Source organism: Aspergillus mulundensis, assembly GCF_003369625.1.
Source record: "Aspergillus mulundensis strain DSM 5745 chromosome Unknown scaffold_18, whole genome shotgun sequence".
In the NCBI taxonomy this organism is placed as follows: Eukaryota; Fungi; Ascomycota; class Eurotiomycetes; order Eurotiales; family Aspergillaceae; genus Aspergillus; species Aspergillus mulundensis.
Window position 1 is genome coordinate 83,302 of NW_020797906.1, and position 19,151 is coordinate 102,452.

A 19,151-nucleotide genomic window follows, 5' to 3' on the forward strand; every position below is an offset into this window, starting at 1 on the left:
CAGCAAACGGCCATGTTGAGGTCATCTTCTGATTTCTTTATTTCCATCTATAGTAGTGAATTAGCTTTGCAGTTTCTATTCAAGACTCTTCCCTCGTGCCTTGAAGTATCCAGCTCTCCTTGCTCTATAGTCTACCATTGATTACCAAGCCTCCGCCAGGATCCGCTCCGCCAAGACTACCTAAGTGGGCAACTGGCAAATAAGTTCTCGGGGTCCGCGGACCTCGACAAAAGAACCAAATATAGCCGACAGTGACGTTGAGCTCAGCTGGGAAGGGGAAGCCATGCTCCATAGTAGAGCCGCGATGTGATTGGCCGGAGTATATTCGGATCATGGCGCAGTTTAGGAGGTCTTGGCGCCCACTCGCAGTCCCAGAGCGTTGCAAGTTAAAGTTACGGTCTTCAATCTCTTCTTTTCCCAATTTTTAATTCCTCCTTCATTGCGTCCTCGCCCTACTATTAACTTCTCCAGAAACCATCTTTCCTCGATCGTTGTACGCCCGCTCGCTGGATCTTTGTCGCCCCGGAACGGCAAGCCTCGTGGAACCCGGTCGGGCTACCCTCGGCATTACTGGTAGGGCTGGAGTCTGTGTTGCACCTGCCGCCGCCATGGCAGAGCGCCGCGTGGTATGCCCCTTACTTCATAACAACCCCCACGTCTATCCCGACAATCAACTGACTCCATCACAGTGCGATACATGCAATGCCCGAAAGGTATTTCCTGCTGTGGATCTACCTGCTGTCATCGAGTAACAATGTTAGGTCCGATGCGACAGGAACGATCCATGCGGCAACTGCCTGGACCAGAACACCACATGCACTCGGAGCCGACGCATGAGGCGTCTTCCAAAGCGAGATCGCTCGCAGATGCAAAGAGATGCTCGTCATGCTGAGTCAAATTCGCACCGTCCTTTGGATCGCGGCCAGGGCCAGGGCCAGACCCCCCGGCCTCCCGAATCCAGCCTTCGGCGATTGGGAAATGACGATGACGGGCTCCTCCGTGGTATGCTGGATGACCAGCAGCTCATGCTTCTCGGGCAGTTCGACATGAACATGAACATGACCGTGGGGTATGGCCTGCAGAGCTGGATGTCGATCGTGCCTTTGACGGAAGCGCAGATGATCAATCGCAGGCAGTTTGATCACTCACAGGATCTCAGTTGGACGAGGCAGCAAGCGCTGGAGAGTGCATTGTCCGCGGCGGGTCGGATATTGGGGAGTATGGAGATGCGATCGGAGATGACTCCTGGTGAGGGCAGCGGGCAGCGGCATATTCCGTCGCTGGAGTTCTTGTATTGGATGCTGAATGGTACTCTTGCCCCTTTCAACGGCCAGTATATTATGCTTATGCTCATTGCGTCTAGACATCGGCAGCGATAAATTCGGTCCGTTCATCTCAGACTACTTCAGACACGTCGGCAAGGAGGATCTCAAGACAATGGGCCTGGCCCTTCTGTTCAACACAGCCTCGTCGTCCGACTCTACGATATTCACCGTCTGCGTCAACTCAATAGCATTTAAATTCCTCAACGCAACACTTGGCGCGGGAGCCGACGACAACGACGAATTCGCCCAGCGGCTCAGTCATAACGCCCTCCTCTACCGCGAGACAGCAAAGGCAGCTCTGCAAAGGATACCCATACTTGCCAAACCTTCATTTCACCTGCTCCAAGCTCTCCTTTGCGGGATCTTCTTGTACCAAGGGTCGGGCGATACAACCGCCTGTCGTGAGCTGGCCAAAACCGCGTGCCGCGTCTGCATGGATATAGGCCTGCATCCGGCTGCGACGAATCTTCATAACGTCAGCGAGGCAGAGTACTACTGCTTCATGTGGTGCTATATGCTAGATCGGAACTACGCCTGGAAGTTCGGCGGACCTCGCATTCTGACTGTCGAGCCAGACGTAGATATCAGCCCTCCGGCACCAACCATCACCATCTCAAACCTTATGCACATTTACCTCGACCTTGCCAAAGTCCAGGACGGAATGATCCCGTTCCTAAATGACCCTGTTAAGGCAGCAAGGGACAATGTCTTTCAGCCGGCCACCGGCGTCGGGGCACTCTACTTGCAGAAGATGGAGGGTATCCGGCGCGATATAAATCAGGTGTGACCCATCTTTGCATTCATAATACATCAGACTCTTATTAGGTATCTGCAGATCAAGGAGCCCTCCCCGAATTGGAAAGGTCTCGACCCAGCCAGCGAGATTGCAACCCTCAACTTCGCCTACCACTGCATCCTTACGAACCTCCTACACCTCCGCCAGATCGCCCTCGGCGAACCACCTACGGCTGGGCCTGCAGCCACAAGCACAGACACGGATACCTACCTTGACTCGGCTCGTCGCGGTCTCCAGGCACTCATCACCCTATGCACATCAGGCGATAGACACAAGACAGTCGCTTATTTACATTGGTATTTCCTCTCAAGCCTAATCTTTTGACCAGACCAGTGGTGACTGACAGGTGAAGGACCCTCCTCTTCTACCCAATAACAACCTGCATCGCACTCTTCTGCAATACAGTAGCGACCTCGCACACAGGCGACTTTGCAATCCTCACAACCGTCTCGCACTGTCTAGCCCAAACCGGCCCACTAAGTCCACCCATCGCCGCGATGCAAAGCTTGCTGCAGGAGTTCGTGGCGCTGAGTCGGTGTTTCTTTCTTACTATTGGCAATGGCGATGGGAGCGGCAGTGTAACTTCCGGTATGGATATGGGTATATCGGGACATGGGATTGCCCCGCTACAACTGCAGCTGCCCGCTTCGACTCCTTTGCCCTCAGAGGCAGACATTAATGTTGACCCAATGACGACGATGCCGATGCCGATGCCAACGACGGGCGGGCTGGATCCCCTTGCGCTGACGGCTACGGATATCATGAACCTAGGTTTATCGCTGGACGATGGAAACATTGCTGCACAGGACCAGGAACACGGGCAGCGGGAATATGGCCTCGAGGCCGGGACTGCGGGCTTCTCAATCGACTTTGCTTAATTGCTGTGACCCGATGACTTCCTTGTCCTCGTCGAGGATGGCAGGAAGAGGGGCCTTCATATGTATATAACTATATAGTATATTGCTGTAGGGTCTTGCTTTGCTGGTCAAAGCGTATCCCTACTCAACTGTCTTTCTGGTCCCTGCAAAATGGCATATGCTCCGCTTCTCTCGTTCATTGACAGATTACACCGCCGCGGTTTATGGATACGGCATTCACCTCTCGACTTTAGGACTCAGGTCACTAATGGTCCATCCGACCACGGTCCTGGACTCCTGATACATCACTCATGCATACCATCAATTGCCTTGCTATGAATTGGCACTGGACTAGTTGCATACATAGTTTGGTGAAACAGGTGACATGGCCCAGGCACGAGGACGAGTAATTACTCACCCCGCTTGATAAAACCCACCTAGTTACTACCTACCATGAGAGCGAGTCTGTTAAGTTTCTCCATCGAATGACGTCCATACCTTGCACCTCCAGCTTCATCGTTACAGGCCGAGCCGCGCGGTGGCTACGCCGCAGTACTCCGGATAGCAAAAAGGCTGCCCGCGCAAAATACGGTACATAGCTTTATTCGGAGACTCCCGGTCTCAATACGGCGATCGCTCCAGCGCCCACAGATGAAACAAAAAAAGAAAAAGAAAAAAGATGGTCCCAGAGGGGGTCGAACCCTCGACTTTGGCGTAACATGCGGACCAGATAATTGTTTATCCGGGTCACGTTATATTAGCACCACACTCTAACCAACTGAGTTATGGAACCCATTTGTTGAACAATGCACATTAATCTTAAACTATATTCCACTGCAAAAACAAAAAAAAAATCCCAAGAAAAACCATTTATCTCCTCAATGTTGTGAGAGTGCACATGTTGTTTGCTGTTGAGGTGAGGTGTAATATGTGCTATGTGACGAGACTAGGACAGTCATTTAGTTAATAGGCCTTTCCCGGGTTAGCTACTATGCGAAGCTACCTTCTAAGGCTACCTAACTGGCTCGGGGTGCGACCATGTCCAAGATATATTTCATGACTTTGTGAGTAGGCAGGCGGATTTGTCTTTTCTGACAACCTGACTATGTTGTAGTATAACCCGTTTTCGTTGCTCTGTCAAGACTTCATTTGATTACACATGGCTCATTCCATGCTCATACTTTAACCATTTCGATGAAAGTAGGTCGAGGCTTGGGAGGCGGACGGCAGTCTCTCTTTCTTTGCGCAGTTCTTCAGTTGTACTTCCACAACCTGAAGAGGGCTGGCGGATCAGAGTAGAGGTTCGATGGGACACTATAGGTATGTAAAGTAGGGTCTAGCTACATGCAGGTGCAACCACACAATCAGCAAAGTGAATTCTCAAGAAAACAATTGGGACCTCGCATGGCTATGTCGACTGCCATCGTTTGAAAGCCTCAGTAAAACCAAAGCCGGCCTCACCCCCGGCTGCATTTTCCACACTCCCAACGCTCCCACGCCAGTCCAACAGGGGTACCATCGATGGCCGGCCATGCGCGCACTGGAAAGGGAAAACACAATCTGCCAAGCGACTGACGAGATTTCTGCACTCATCAACACTCAAAACGTCGTTGAACATAATTGCAGTTCGGCACGCTCGCGAGTTGAGCATGTCGAGGATTCCCTGAGGACATCCTGCCATCCGCCGGACCCAATCTTCTCCAGGCTCTGTTCTTCCAGAAACAGGCGTCAGTGGGCGGGAATTGCCCTCGGTCCGTTTCCAAACCTCCGCACGGAGAATACCCATCAGCTGGTCTGGTTCTGCCCGGCAGCGTTCTGCGATGAGAGTTGGGAGTGCTGATACCGATATCGATGTCTTGTCGCTCCTTGTAGCTTCCTGGACCGCGTATTCGATGCCCCAAGACCCAAAAAAATCTGCCTGTCGTCTGAACATCAAAGCTTCAGCAGCTGGGATCTCAAGTTCCATCGGCACCACCTCAATCGTCTGTACGTCCAATCCATTGAAAAAGTCCTTGGACAGGCGTTCTATCCGACACCGCTCGTCTGCCGCATGTTGGTCGATAAGGATAAGAGATGATGAGTCGGTATGAGTTAGTTCCACCAGGATAAACTTTCGATCGACCTGGCCGATAACTTTCGCTGCCTTCAACTCCCGTTTGCGCAGTTTTCCACGGTACTTAGTTACTCCAAAACTATCCAGTCCGCAGTGTTTGTGAAAGTTAGGCGCTTCCGCGCCGTCGTGCTCAGAATCCGTATCCAGAGCACTTATCGGCCGTTCAGATCGACCAAAAACAGGATTCTTCCAATTATCAAAAAGATGTTCCAACCACGTATTCTGCGAGTCCGGCAAAGCAGACGCTGGCCGCTTCCGGCCATCCAAGACCCGGGTGAGTAGAGACCCTGTTGTCCTCGGGCGTTTGGCCAGCGCTGAAGCAGCGGATGGTCGAACGTTGACGGACTGACCAGTCCGTGAGTTGATCCAGTGCTTCACTCCCGTGTATGGGTCCACCCAAGGAATCAACCCATCACCGTCCTGAGTTTGAGTTTCCACGGCTACCTGCTGCGGTGGTTTGGCAGTATCGCCAACCGTGGACTCCAAGAGTAGACCCCCTTCTACCGTTTCTGGGGTACTAATTCTCACATCATCACTAGGTAAGACAGAAGATATGGTTTTCACCTGCGTCGAGCCATTAGAGTGGCTGTTTCCGCTTTTGACACGCGACCAATTTCCAAAATGGCTACCCAAACCTGGGCGAGAGAAAGACGGAAGCTTCACCTGGTTTCCTGAAAGCTCTGTGCTCGAGATTGGGTTGCGGGTCTCCGTTACCTCGGAGCGCGATTGGGATTCTACTTGGGCAGGATTTTGGCGCTGTCTTCTTCCGCCCCTCGGACGCATTCTGTGCTCTTTCAAAAATTCATCGATCATGAGTCCGAGAATATCCAAGATCCGTTGTAGCGACTTGTCCGACTCGGGTAGTTCCTCGTCGCTGCTTGTAGTGTCAGCCGAGTCGATGCGGATAGAAAACATGGGCCACTTGTTCACGGCCACAGGTCCACGGTCCTCGATGCCGGATCCGTAGCTTGAGCGCACGTTTCCAATCGCGCCAAAATCAGAATTAGAGAACAAACGGTTGACCTCGTGGTAGAGTATGTTCGCTTGGTTTTGGGAGAATATAGGCTCAGCTCCCATGGAGATGAATTGGACCTTCTTCGACGGATTTGGGACGAGAGATAGCGCAGCGTTGATCGTCAGATGCGGAACGGTTGCAGAGACGGCATGCCATTTCCTCGTACTTGCGGTATCCACCAAACCAGCCTGCGAGAGAACAGAACTGAGCCGGATCAGATCCAATCCATCAACAAGAGGGCCTTGGCGAGGACGAATGGTTAACTTCCGTTCCTTATCCGTGTCCGAGACGGTCAGCTTCGGAAGGCCACCGCTAGCGATCATAAGTGAGACCAGTAGATGTTTCAAGTCATCCCATTGACGGTCTAGCTCATCTAATTTCTGTAGAGCCAGAGCACGGCTCTTCACACGAACTGGCATGTTTCCAAAAAGGTCGTTGACAGTAACCCGTGTTCCATGGTCGCTGAACCGTAGTGCGTGGTGTCGTGGGGCCGGAGAGAGCCGCGCAACAGTCACGGAGTGGTGGAACATAATGGTGTTTGTGCTCGCATGATGGCGATGATGTGATGTGATGGTCAGCAACGAGAGTGCGGATAGCGATGCCAGAAAGCAGCCCTTCCTGCCGTAAGTGCTCGATTCTGACTGGTATCTCGAGGTGTCTGGTGCCGTAAGCGGAAGCCAGAAAGCAGGCAGGAGAAGACATACGATGGGTTTTACCTAGGCCTCCCTCCAGCTGGAATTCAACAGGGAGAATCCCATCTCCATCGTCCTCGACCACGCATCCTCCGCGTCGGTAGTCGACAGTGACAAATATGCTCTGCGCATTTGCATCCAATGCGTTCTTGACCAAGTCCAAGATGACGGCATTCAAGTGCGTTATTGACGTCGAGGACTTGATTTTGGCCGCTACCTCATGAGGAAGTGGCTGAATTTGGCGGTCATGCATCATGAAGGTGTCCAAAACATATTTACAGCTCGTGGCTGGTTCCGCCACCTAAGCACCGAGTATCATCAAGTAGAGATAACCAAGGAGAGGCCTTGTTTACGTCAATATAGACGCATCAAAACATTTACCAGAGGCCGCTTCCATTCTGGTCGAGATGGCTATGGTAGTTGTTGAGAAATCGAGGAAGCTGCAGCGGGCGATGATGTCGATAAAGTCACGTGACTGTATAGTATAGTGGACCAGTTCATTGCAAGATTATTTCTAGGGACAAATTGCAGATTGCATATCCTCCCAAAAATAAAAAGCGCATTGGTATAGCTATTGCTGGGCGGATTTCCGTCTTCTACACCGTAACTGCGCTGCACTGCAAACTGCGTCAGAATTGAGTAGCACAAGCCCACCGCTGCGGGCTCAGGGAGTACGCGACTACGCGTCCTACCGGAAGCCTGCGTCTCTCGGAGTATTTCCTCGCCCAAGCTTCCAATGGCCTGCTGCCATGAAAGAGGTTGGGAATAAGAATAGCAGGCGCTGTTTTTGGGCCGGAAGGGAGCAGATCACGTGAACTTCTGGTGGAAGGGGCTGCGGAGCAACTCCTGGAGAACTTCCTCAGCAACTCACTTCCTTCTCATGACACTTGACGAAACCGCTCAGAATTATCCCTTCTTGATACCCTCGTTGCGTTTAATTTCAGCGACTGTCCTATTTACCGTCTCTCCGCCTCCCTGACTTCGTCGCTCGCTGCTCGCTGCCCGGCGCCTATCGATCGCGACCCAAGCTCGGTAAACACTTCTCGCCAATTAACACTCCACGACTCCAGCTACAGGACGAGCTCCCTGGACTACTTAGGATTAGACCTACTGCAACCCTTGTGGGAATAATATCCTACTAGTCAAGCAGATGGCCACAACCGATGGCCCTGCTCGGGCGCATGGTATGGCCCCTCTTTCACCCGCCCGAACACTACTCACAATCCTTCGTATAGACCGCAATGGCCGCCGCCGTCCATTTGCGAGCTGGATGAAGCGCCTGGCGAACCTCAAAAGCTCCAACGAGTCCAGCACTATCCGATGGTCGAACATGCGCCATGGCACATCCAAAACCAAGAACCGCAACATCAAGAACAATCCATATCCCTTGTCCGGCCACCCCCAAGCCCTCCAACAATCCACCAGCGACCGCGCCTCTTCCCACCACAGCGGAGACCCTTCACGACCTCGATCTCATTCTCGAAGCGAACCGTCCATCGCATACTCCGGATATGAAACGAACGTCCCCGCAACGAGCGCGAAGTCGGCGGCTCCGACGATCTCCACAAACGGCGAGACAGCTATATCTGAGGCTGCATATTCAAAGGCTGGGACGTCGGCGACGGTCGGAGGAGGTGTGAGCACAAACGGAGGTGGAGAAGGGAGCACGTTTTCGTCGCCGGCGCCGTCTGTACGGTCGCTGACCACGACGCTGACGACCGTGCAGTCAGCGGCACCGTCAAACATATACAACACGCAAAACCATACGCCCCACCACAATCACGGCCATTCTGCAACCGGCGCACAGCAAGTGCAGTTCTCACACCAATTCCCCTCGTCCCCCGCCACGGCCGTACCACACCATCTTGCCCCGCACGGCCACTCGGTCACATACAGCGTCGCAACCGCAAACAACATCCTCACCGACAACGCGTCGATCTTAACTCTCGCATCCTCGTCCAAGCGACGCCGCCGAAACTCCTTGGATACCAATGCCTCTGTCCGCGCGCTCGCTCCGTCCTCCGTCTTCGGCGGCAGCCGTGAGAGCCTCCCCTTGAGCGTCCTAAGCGGCGTCGGCGAAGCATCAAATACATCCATCCTCAACGCTCCTGGCGTCCTGAGCCGACCCAGTCTTGTTGGTCTAGCAAGTGCGGAACGAGCGAGCGTCTATTCGTCATCCGGCGTAGCGCCAAGTGGGGAACGCAGCAGCCTTTACGCCAAGCAAAGCGCAGTCACTGGTGATGGAGCGAGCATTCGCAGCGGTGCACACTCACATGCGCGCCAGGACAGCAATGCCGCTAGTATTGCCGGTACTGGACCCCAGTCTATCCAGCCCGGACGAATCAGCCGTCGCAGCTCGGGATGGGGAGAGATCTGTGGCGAGGACGAGGAGAGTGATGATGAGAAGACTGGTACTGGAGTCAGAGATACTGGGAAGATTGAGGAGCACTGATATGCTAATGGGTCGCTTGGCCACGGTGGTTTTTCTGGGGTTCGTTTTATGACTAATGTGACGGGATAGATGGGCTATTGTGATCACGGCGTTATGGTTTTCTTTTCTCAGACACGGCCAGATGGCATCATACCATATCATGAATAATGTCCCTTGCACTTTATTTCACCATACCAGCTGCTAAATATGAAGCCTTTTCGAATACTTAGTTCGTCCATCGATGCATCGGTAGAACCTATACATGTAATTCACACTGGGCCACGTGCTTAGGCAAAGCAAATGTCCTTGCCAACGTTGAGACGCTGGCTCCTTACGGGGAAGTGCTCAGCATTGCCGGGGCGGACAAGAGGATGGACACCAACACCTGGGTTGTGCTGGTCAAGGGAGCAGCGTATAGAGCTCATCAACCATCTCAACCATGTGCTCTTTTAGACTTCTGGCTATCGACTCGAGGGAGGCCATGCTAAAATGAAGGCCCAGGGTGGCCTGTAGAGAGCTCATCCGGCAGCGCGCTGGTGTACGGCGATCCCGGCAGCGCGCTCTAAGGTTCAGTGTGGGTCGGTCCATTTGAGTGGGCAGGGAGCATACCATATCTTGGTATAATCGAGAGAAAGAAAAGATGATGAATCTTACTCAAGACCAATTCCCGGGTCTGCGGACCAAGGCTGGATTCAAACCCGTGCAACAGGACTACGGTATACTAGGGTATTCTTGGTCTGATGCAAACAACAGCTACAATAAGGGATAAGTCACCAAGGCACTACAGACTTGGGGAGATTCAAGTGGAAACAGCATGCTGGGCCTGCAAAGGAGCAAGCATTACTTGCTTTTGGTATTCAGCAAGCCCATGCAGTCTTTGCAGTCACCATCGAAAGAGTGCAGGTGCCGGATCAGGACCTGATCATCGTGGAGAAGCGTGTATTGTACCTTTCGCAACTTTCAACTGTCCACTTTCTTGCCAGGAGATTCACCGGCGTCCAGCAGTACTGTCCCCCGCCAGGTCTCTTCATATCCTCATGCAAGGCAGCCAAAGCGGCAGCCCACTCCGCTTGACTGGGAACAACTTGAGGATCCAGCAGACGCAGCCGATCCAGAACATTACCACTGTTTTCCAGCGCTAGCATGAACGTATTCATACAGAGCGGGATGAGATACGATGCCCACGTGGTCTTTGGCAGTCGACAACCTCCAGTTCGGGAGTCGCAAGCTGGACATGATCTTGAAGCTGGTCGAGCCATCTGCAGGTGCACGCATCGAACTCGTTAGCTTCCACCGGGCTTGTCTGGATTTGGACGGTAGGAGACTCCATGGAGGCCAGTAGATACCGGAAGTCGGTCTTTGCGACTCTGTTGATGGCCCGCATCATTTCGCGAACATGGAAAGCGGCCTCACCCGGCGCCACAACGCTGCCGAAAGGCGCGTCTTCCCACTGGAGATAACCCCCCGGCTCTGCGTACATGGCTGTCAGTCCTGGACTCCAGGCCCACCGGTTGGGTAGACAAACATACTCAGTAACTTGGCTGCACTCCTGATCAAGGTACTGGTGTCGTTATCACGGATAACAAGCGCCCACATCCGTAGATGGACAACGTCGAACTGGCCCACCAAGGCTTCAAGGACCTCTCCGAGACAGTCAAGCGCGGAGAAGGAGACATTTGGCGGCCAGTATTGGCTCAGCGGGAAGGTGCTCTCACTAGTGCCATAGCCGGTCACTCGAGCACTGGGGGGCAGTTGGGCCGCGAGCTCTAGGGCCCAGATACTAAACGTTCATGTCCCGAGGTTAGTTTGAGAAAATGGGTTATTCGGATATAGTTCTGGATAGGGTAGGTATAATACCCAGTGCCGGCACCAAAGTCTGCCACACACATCCCATCTACAACGGGGATGTCCGGGTGAATGGTGTACCCGGTGTGCAGCCTCCAGAGGAGATGCTGAGACTCAAGCCTAGCAAGCTTCGTCAGGATTTCGGTTGCGGGCGTCAAGCCAATTTCGCGTTGCTTCACCTGGCGGATTCATTGCAATCGCGTCTCAACAACTACGAGCTGGGATGGGAAAGGTTGGCCATGATCGCATCACTGTACTATCGCACAAGAAGAAGAGAAAAGAAGGGTTGGAAAGGACAGAGACCATGGAAGCAGGCTGGGGGCGAAGGAAAAGGATCGCCTGAACAAAGAAAAGAAAACAGCAGAGCCTAGGCAACCAACGATGAAAACATCTAAGCGGGCTGTGCGAGGGCCAGTGGTGTATCAGCCGACTGAGAGTCTGACTCGACTGAGTTCTCCCGCTGTACTCTGATTGATTACAGACCAATACCCAACCATCCTTCCTCTCAATGAACAAGACTCACCCACGACAATGCTAATTTTCAATTCAACACATGTCCAGATCACGTACGACACAATATTCCAGCTAATGTCTACCAAGTGAGGAGGAAGCTGCAGCAAGCTCACCAGCCGAACGATGGAGATGATAGTGACGCTACACCACTCACGTAAGCTCATGGTAGGGCAAGCATACCCTCATAGTGGGAACAGTTATGGACAGGACAGTAGGCAGGATACGTGTTGAGTACTTAGGCACGATCATAAGGCTTAAAGCCCGTTTTCCGCCTCCACTGGCTGGCGGGCCGATCCGAGAGCCTAACTCGGACCGCCACTCCGACCGTACAAGGCTAAAGGTTCATGCTGTGAATCTGATGCTATCATTGATGGCTTAAGACTGCTAGTCAGTGAGCGAGATTGCTAGCAGCTTTAACGGGAACCTGGATGGATTTATACGATTATCTCAGGGCCCAGGACAGATAATAAACAATCATGAACCCGGCATGGACATGCTGGTTATCGTCACCACATTGATAGATAACCCATATTTTACTGTACGTATACAAGTGTCGTCCCTTTTCTACGGGAAGAGCCACACTTCGCAGGCGGGTTTCTCAGTACCAAGGCCATCAGTACCAAGGCCAATCCATGCGTGCACTACACACTGCGGCAAGTCAAGGTAGAGGGAACGAGACGAACGTGATCTACGGTGCGGTCGCTTCCTTTGTATCACGGTCAACTCTGGCGCGGAGCCTAATGGTGGGATGAGGCTTGTTCGTCGGACTGGCCATTGCAGCAGCATAATGCGATAGTGAGTGAACTATGGGAGATGTAGCTGACTGAACCGGAAGAGCAAAGGAGGTGGGATATCCTGATATGATTCGAAATTGATGGGTCCAGGTCAGTCGGTTGGAATTAGAACTAGATGCAGTGAGGGTTGGGACGGGTCCCTTTTGCTATTATGTGGAGCTTTGCACTTCTACTATGATTACTGCAGCCTACTCGATGAGCCATTGAAACAAATGACCTCGGCCGCAAATGAAGCCGTGTGCCACGGATGTCATTGCCAGACCGCCCCTAGGAAGCGTCGTTGTCCAGGGTTAGATCTTACGAGAGTTAGTAGTGTAGCAAATAATGCAGGGATAGTTGTGCTGAGTCGAATCAGTATATCTTTATGTCCATCTAAGTACTATATCCAAAGACTCTTCATGGAAGCACCTCCATCTCCTACTCCTCCTCCCATTTAACTAAGAAGCTAGCTAGTATAGCCAGCTTAACCTTTGATTTCTTTGTACATATATCCCTAAGCTGGAATCTCAACATGAAGTACCGTCCAAAAACAGAACGATTTGATCGCACTCCGATTAGGTAAATGAAGACAAAAAGACGGGACGAGGGTTACGCTGCTTGAAGTGATTCAATGATCCCACAGCGTTCATCCCTCACGCTCTACGCGGCCCAATTTGCTCAATACGACTATTGGAGATTCCGAACAAGCAGATTAACCACAGATATTTCTACGAACTCTTCCCTTAACATGTACCATACATCATACATGTGGTCCTGTCGAACCAATACCAAACTACGGAGTACTTTTTAGGGCACAACCCAAGCGCAGCCCTAAGCCAAGACCAAGAAACGCCACGCGGGTACGCCATGCAGGGTTCATGCGCCTCGTTCTTCAGAAAGCACAGGATGGTTTCAGATGCTATTTTGCGTACAAAAACACAAAACAAAAACATACAACAGCTGGGATTCGCATGTGGTCACCCACCATACTACTAACCAGCCGGCGTGTGGCTTAAGTACGGCTGAGCGGACGGGAAGCCCTGTTCTCCACACCCTGTGGTCGTATGTGCTAGTTTCCTCTTGAACGTGGTTTCTATAGAAAATTGTTGAGCAAGCATACTAGTAGCGTGGCGTTGTAGCGTGGTATCTGCATGTGTTAACGTCAGCCAAGGCATGAAGGTACTACAAGTGCTTCCTGGACGTGGATTGTGCTCAACAGAAAAAGAACATGATCATAAGCATGAGCGGGCGGGTTCGTGTTGAGACATGATTGGACATCGAGAGCTGAGAGTATTCCTTTTGAATTAATCCTTTGATTGTCCTCTGGCGGACCTTAGACGGGCATGCCCTAAGTAGACAACCTGCAGGTCTGACTGGTCGTGAAGGACTTTAGAGCTGCCGACAATATGGCCATATCTATTTGAAAATGATCAAAACCACATTAACTCCCTTGCCATTGCTCAATTTCACCCTCGGTTTCCTGAATGCATATATCCTCCAGAGAGAAGACTACTCCTTCTTCCACCCCTCCCACCTTTCAAACTCCGCCGTATCCAGCCCAAACAGATCCAGCACGCGCCCAACAGTATGATCCACCAAATCCCCCACCGACGAAGGCCGAATATAAAACGCCGGCACAGGCGGGAACACAACCGCGCCCGCCTGAGTAACAGTCACCATATTCTGCAAATGTATTGAACTGAGCGGTGTTTCGCGCACAGCGAGCACCAACCTCCTCCGCTCTTTTAAGACAACGTCCGCCGCGCGGGAAATCAGATCATCGCAGATACCACTCGCGATACTAGCCAGCGTCTTCACGCTGCACGGTATAACCAGCATCCCCAAATCAACACGGAACGACCCACTTGCAATGGGTGCGGCCATGTCATTGATACTGTAGACATGATCGGCGAGGGCGCGGACGTTGGCGACGCTGTAGTCGGTCTCGTATTTGATTGTGGCTTCGGCCCATTTGCTGATTATGAGGTGGATTTCGATATTGAGGCGGCGGAGGGCGAGGATCGTTTGAATTCCGAGGATTGACCCCGTTGCGCCGGTGAGGGCGATTATTATTCTGGGCCGGCGGGTGGGGGTTGGCGTTTTAGGGCTTGGTTGCGCTGCTTGGGGTGTGGATGGGTTGGGGCCCGCTGGGGGGGTGAAGAAATCCATTTTGGTGATTGTGTGAGAATGAAGGAGGTGGCTTCGAAGTAAGAACTTGGCGAGAAGCTAGAATCGCCGCAAGGAAAGAGCTTCATAAAATATTAGGCAATCGACAAGTATAGGGAGCAGGAGCTTCCGGTATCCCCAAGTTGGGGAAGCTCCCAGGGCTGGAATTGGTTGGGCTGGAGCTTGTCGGACCCGCACCGGGAGCGCTCCCGAGACTCACCCCAATTTGGGGAAGCTTGCTTTCTATAGCTTCATGACAACATAAAACAGTGGGGTGACTCGATTGCTTTTTCCTCTCTGGATTTGTTAATCTTTGCTCTCTGTTTTCAAGTTCTCTGCTTCCTCAATCATGGCCACAACCTCGGAGCACTCCGCCGCGGCAGGGGACCTCCGCCAATTCCTCAAGGAACTTGAGGATGAGAACGACCTTCTCGTCATCAAGGAAGAGGTCGACCCCGCTATGGAGCTTGCGGCAATCACGCGCCGAGTGTACGAGACCGAGGAAAAGGCGCCCCTCTTTGAGAACATCAAGGGCCGGCAAGGTGACGGTCTCTTCCGCGTCCTCGGAGCTCCTGTTGGACTGAGCCGAGTTCCCGGCCAGAGACTCGGACGCATTGCAAAGTCGCTGGGCCTTCCTTCCACAGCTTCTGGAAAGGAGATCATTGACAAGATCAACTCTGCTAGGGGCCTTCAGCCGCTGGACCCGACCAAAGTCGCGACGGGGCCAGTCAAGGAGCATAAGCTCTTTAACGACGACATAGACCTGACCACCCTCCCGACTCCCCTCCTGCATCAGCACGACGGAGGGAAGTTTATTGAGACCTTCGGTATGCACATCGTGCAAACGCCCGATGGCTCCTGGACAAACTGGTCGATCACCCGGGCTATGACCCACGACAAGCGTCATCTCGTCGGCCCAATTATCCCAAAACAGGATATCGGGGTGATCTACCAGATGTGGAAGGACAAGGGGCAGGATATGCCGTGGGCATTGTGTTTTGGCGTGCCCCCCGCAGCAATTATGGTTGGCGGGATGCCGATCCCCAAGGGCGTTGATGAAGCCGGGTTCATCGGTGCATTGGTTGGGAAGCCCGTCGACGTCGTCAAGTGCGAGACGAACGACATTCGGGTCCCCGCCAATGCGGAGATCGTCTTCGAGGGTACGGTCTCTATCTCCGAGACGGCCCCTGAAGGCCCCATGATGGAGTATCACGGCCACGTATGGCCGGGCCAATCTAAGCAATGTCCACTGTTCAAAGTCAATGCAATCACCTACCGCACCGACCCCATCCTGCCCATCTGCATCACCGGCAGAGCCACCGAAGAGAGCCACACTCTGTGGGCGCTGACGATTGCCGCCGAGGTACTGCATCTCTGTCAATCCGCTGGCCTCCCAATACAGATGGCCTGGTGTCCGTTCGAATCCCATGCTATCTGGTATGTCATCCAGGTAGACCGGCAGAAGCTGCGGGCGTTGAAGACCAACATGGCCGACTTCTGCACCAAGCTAGGCCATGTGGTATTTGGTTCTAAGCCCGGTTGGTACATGGGCAAAGTGTTCTTGGTCGGCGAGGACGTTGATCCCACGAATCTGCGCGATGTTATCTGGGCGGAATCGACGCGGTGCGAGCCCGGCACGAGCGAGTTTCTGTTCGACGAGTATGGCAACATCCCGTTGATTCCGTACGTAGGACATGGCGTTAAGCCCGAGCGCAACCACAAGAAGGTCGTCAAGTGCTGCATGCTTCCTTGCGAGTTTGAGGATGAGGAGCTTGCTTGGAAGGTTGGCTCTTTCCGTGGGTCTTACCCTGCCGATGTCCAAGCACTGGTGGAACGGAAGTGGGAGGAGTATGGCTTTCAGTCGGTTTGATGTTTGTTCGCAGGTGTTGGTGTATTGTAGTATCTAGAAAATGTCAATGTAGCAGACAATTGATAGTTCGAGTCCTGGCCAATTCCAAATTGGAAGGTGCAGCCACGAACCTGAGGTTCCAGACGAAAAGTGTTCTTCGGTCGAGTGGCATTCTCTTTCTTCATCCTCATCACTTCGGCCCCTCTCAGTCTTTAACTATCTTTAAGCTCTACATTCGTTGTTTATCGTCATCCAGCATTCTTCGCCATAACAACAATGGCCTCCACAGACAAACCTCAGATCCTCTTTCTCTGCCTCGAACACCGCGACTACTTCGACTCCTCCTACTCCACACTCTTCAACATACTGATCCAAGTGGCGCACGTCCAGCGTGCAAAGACTGCAACCGCCGCAATCAGCGCCATCACCTCAACCGCCTTCAAAGCAATCATCATCGCTGATGAAGGCCTCACTAACCACGACCCTGCAAGCCGACAAGTCCTCGCCAAAGTCAAGACTTACATCGAAAATGGCGGCCTCGCAATCGCCGGCCTGCACTTCCCAAACTTCTCGGGAATGATCAAGTTCAATTTGTTCTTCAAGGGATTCGGCCTTCCCTGGAAAATGGGCGACTGGCTCCGCACCACTTTCCAGCTTAATTCGTCCGCTACCTTGCCTGAGAGTACTGAGCTCGCATCATTGCCTCGGCCGTACAGTATGAAGGTACACCATATTAAGCACGCCAGGCCCCAGGAGAAGATCTTGGTCCCTGTTCCGGGCGCGATGACGCAGAGTAATGTTTTTGCGCCGGAGCCTGTTGATCAGGAGCAGGCTGCTGTTGTGGGGGCAAGGTTCGGTAGGGGACATCTGGTGTACTGTGGAGATGTGAATGGGGAGGATGGTTCGAACCAGCTCATGCTGGCGCTGTGCGGGTTTAGTGGTACTCTGGCGATTGTAGAGTTAGGCTAAGAGCACTATTATGTTATGTGAAATTGGCAAGTGAAGAAGACGAAAAGCTTGACAAAGGGTTTGATGCTTGGCAATTACTTTTATTAGAGTTAGGGAATATAGCAATGAACTCTTCGCTGTCCTTCCAACATCAAGTCCTGTTCTGTTGGACTTACAGATTTGGCATTGACCCTCGGCGTCGGCGTGCAAGACGGCGAGCTCTTCGAGGCCGCCGCCAATCACGGCGTCATTGCCGTTGGCGGGACAAACAAGGTACGTATACCCCCGACCCAAGACCGCCATCTAGCCGACTCTAATCTCATGGGTTGCTACTGTCGTCGGCTGGACCCTCGGCGGCGGACACGGGCTGATGACAGGCCACTACAGCATCGGGGCAGACAACATCCTGCAAGCGACGACCGTGACCCCAACGGGCTCAACACTCACGGCAGACGCCTTCCAAAACCAAGATTTCTTCTGGCCGATCCGCCGCAGCGGGACCTTCGGCGCCGTGGCCGATCTCACGCTCAAAGCATACCCAAACCCCTCAGTCGTGCTATGCGGCCTGGACTTCACGGCCCGCAATACCACGACCAAGATGCAGTGGTGGGGTCTCATCGCCGAGCTCCACGGCTAGCTCCCGGATGTCCTGGAGAACGAACTCAGCGGGTACTGCACGATCAAGGAGCGTCATGATTCCGAGGCGCTGGCGTACGCAGGCTCGCTCTTTATGCATGATGCGAGTGTTGAGAATGCCACGGCTGCAATGCGTCCGCTGCGTCAGCTCCTAGGCAGATATAACGGTACTTCCGAGGCCGCCGCGACAGACGGGCGGTTCCGGTTTGACCGATTTGCGAATCTCACGGCCATGCTGTCCTCGTATGAGACCGTCGGCACGGTCAACGGGATCACGGCATTCAGACTCCTCACCAAACAGACGCTGCAGGATGAGACGAAGCGTGGGCTCCTTGCGCGGACCCTGCAGGAGGTTGGACCGCAGACTGTTGCGCAGACTGTATGTATCCCCCATTCCTTATCAAAATGGAATGGATGCAATGTTAACCAATGGTTTCTGAAGAACGGACTCCCCAACCCCTCCATTTCCGGCACAATGACGCTCAGCTTGCAGCGCGTCTCCAACGCGCTCAGCCTGCGGACGGGGCGTACTTGAATGAGGCAAACGCATTCGAGCTAGGCTGGCAGTGGTCGTTCTATAGCCCCCATTATGCACATCTGCGCAGCATAAAGACACGATATGACCCCGAGGGAGTGATGTGGTGTCGGCAGTACGTGAGGAGTGAGGACTGGGTGCAGGATTTCGAGGAGGGGCTTGTTAGGCGTTTATTCCCTTTTAGTGGCCGGAGCTGGGGCCTGGACCACATGCTCTCTTTGGATAGCAAGGTCATACCCCGGCCTTAATTGGCAGTGGCGCTGTACTTGTGGGACTGCCGAGCTTCATGGCAACAATCGGCCTATCACCTATATCTACAATGTGCTTTCAGCGATTCATCCAATGGTGATATTGCCCCAACTCTGTCGACTCCAGCCCCGTCTGGGTTGAGAAGCTGCAGCTATTTTGCCGGCATAGGCGGCGTGGAAGCAGCATGTCTCCGCCAGCGCTTGATTTTATAGGAGTCGGCATACTTCCCTGACCACAACACACGGGATATCATTTAAGCCTGCAGTTTTTATCTTCACACAGTGTACTTCTTGCTTCTGGCACACGATAAGCTGAGAAGTATTCCTTACGGAGTCGAGGAATAGAGTCTGGTCATTGTAACTAGGTTCGCTGTCGATATGATTCGAAGAATGTCCCGCGAAAGCTAAA

At 53.0% G+C, this 19,151-nt stretch overlaps 6 protein-coding genes across 6 annotated transcripts; 4 read left to right on the forward strand and 2 right to left on the reverse strand.

The window, feature by feature from the left end:
- Positions 1-608: 608 nt before the first annotated feature.
- On the forward strand, positions 609-2,999 carry DSM5745_11005 (Zn(II)2Cys6 transcription factor; the record flags this gene model as incomplete). The annotated part of the gene is made up of 6 exons (XM_026753021.1): positions 609-626; positions 690-713; positions 762-1,308; positions 1,364-2,106; positions 2,161-2,417; positions 2,474-2,999. 6 exons carry the CDS (start codon positions 609-611, stop codon positions 2,997-2,999), a joined length of 2,115 nt encoding a protein of 704 aa, XP_026598344.1.
- A 1,387-nt stretch (positions 3,000-4,386) lies between these two features.
- On the reverse strand, positions 4,387-7,051 carry DSM5745_11006 (putative DNA mismatch repair protein (Mlh3); the record flags this gene model as incomplete). The annotated part of the gene is made up of 2 exons (XM_026753022.1): positions 4,387-6,764; positions 6,811-7,051. The coding sequence occupies 2 exons, from the start codon at positions 7,049-7,051 to the stop codon at positions 4,387-4,389; spliced, it is 2,619 nt and encodes an 872-aa protein (XP_026598345.1).
- An 897-nt stretch (positions 7,052-7,948) lies between these two features.
- Positions 7,949-9,250, forward strand: DSM5745_11007 (uncharacterized protein; the record flags this gene model as incomplete). Its single annotated transcript, XM_026753023.1, has 1 exon — positions 7,949-9,250. One exon carries the CDS (start codon positions 7,949-7,951, stop codon positions 9,248-9,250), a length of 1,302 nt encoding a protein of 433 aa, XP_026598346.1.
- A 1,132-nt stretch (positions 9,251-10,382) lies between these two features.
- On the reverse strand, positions 10,383-11,773 carry DSM5745_11008 (class I SAM-dependent methyltransferase; the record flags this gene model as incomplete). Its single annotated transcript, XM_026753024.1, has 3 exons — positions 10,383-10,699; positions 10,759-11,009; positions 11,742-11,773. 3 exons carry the CDS (start codon positions 11,771-11,773, stop codon positions 10,383-10,385), a joined length of 600 nt encoding a protein of 199 aa, XP_026598347.1.
- A 3,102-nt stretch (positions 11,774-14,875) lies between these two features.
- DSM5745_11009 (UbiD family decarboxylase) lies at positions 14,876-16,396 on the forward strand (the record flags this gene model as incomplete). The annotated part of the gene is made up of 1 exon (XM_026753025.1): positions 14,876-16,396. The coding sequence occupies one exon, from the start codon at positions 14,876-14,878 to the stop codon at positions 16,394-16,396; it is 1,521 nt and encodes a 506-aa protein (XP_026598348.1).
- A 255-nt stretch (positions 16,397-16,651) lies between these two features.
- On the forward strand, positions 16,652-18,494 carry DSM5745_11010 (uncharacterized protein; the record flags this gene model as incomplete). The annotated part of the gene is made up of 5 exons (XM_026753026.1): positions 16,652-17,231; positions 17,502-17,596; positions 17,631-17,929; positions 17,990-18,338; positions 18,402-18,494. 5 exons carry the CDS (start codon positions 16,652-16,654, stop codon positions 18,492-18,494), a joined length of 1,416 nt encoding a protein of 471 aa, XP_026598349.1.
- Positions 18,495-19,151: the final 657 nt, after the last annotated feature.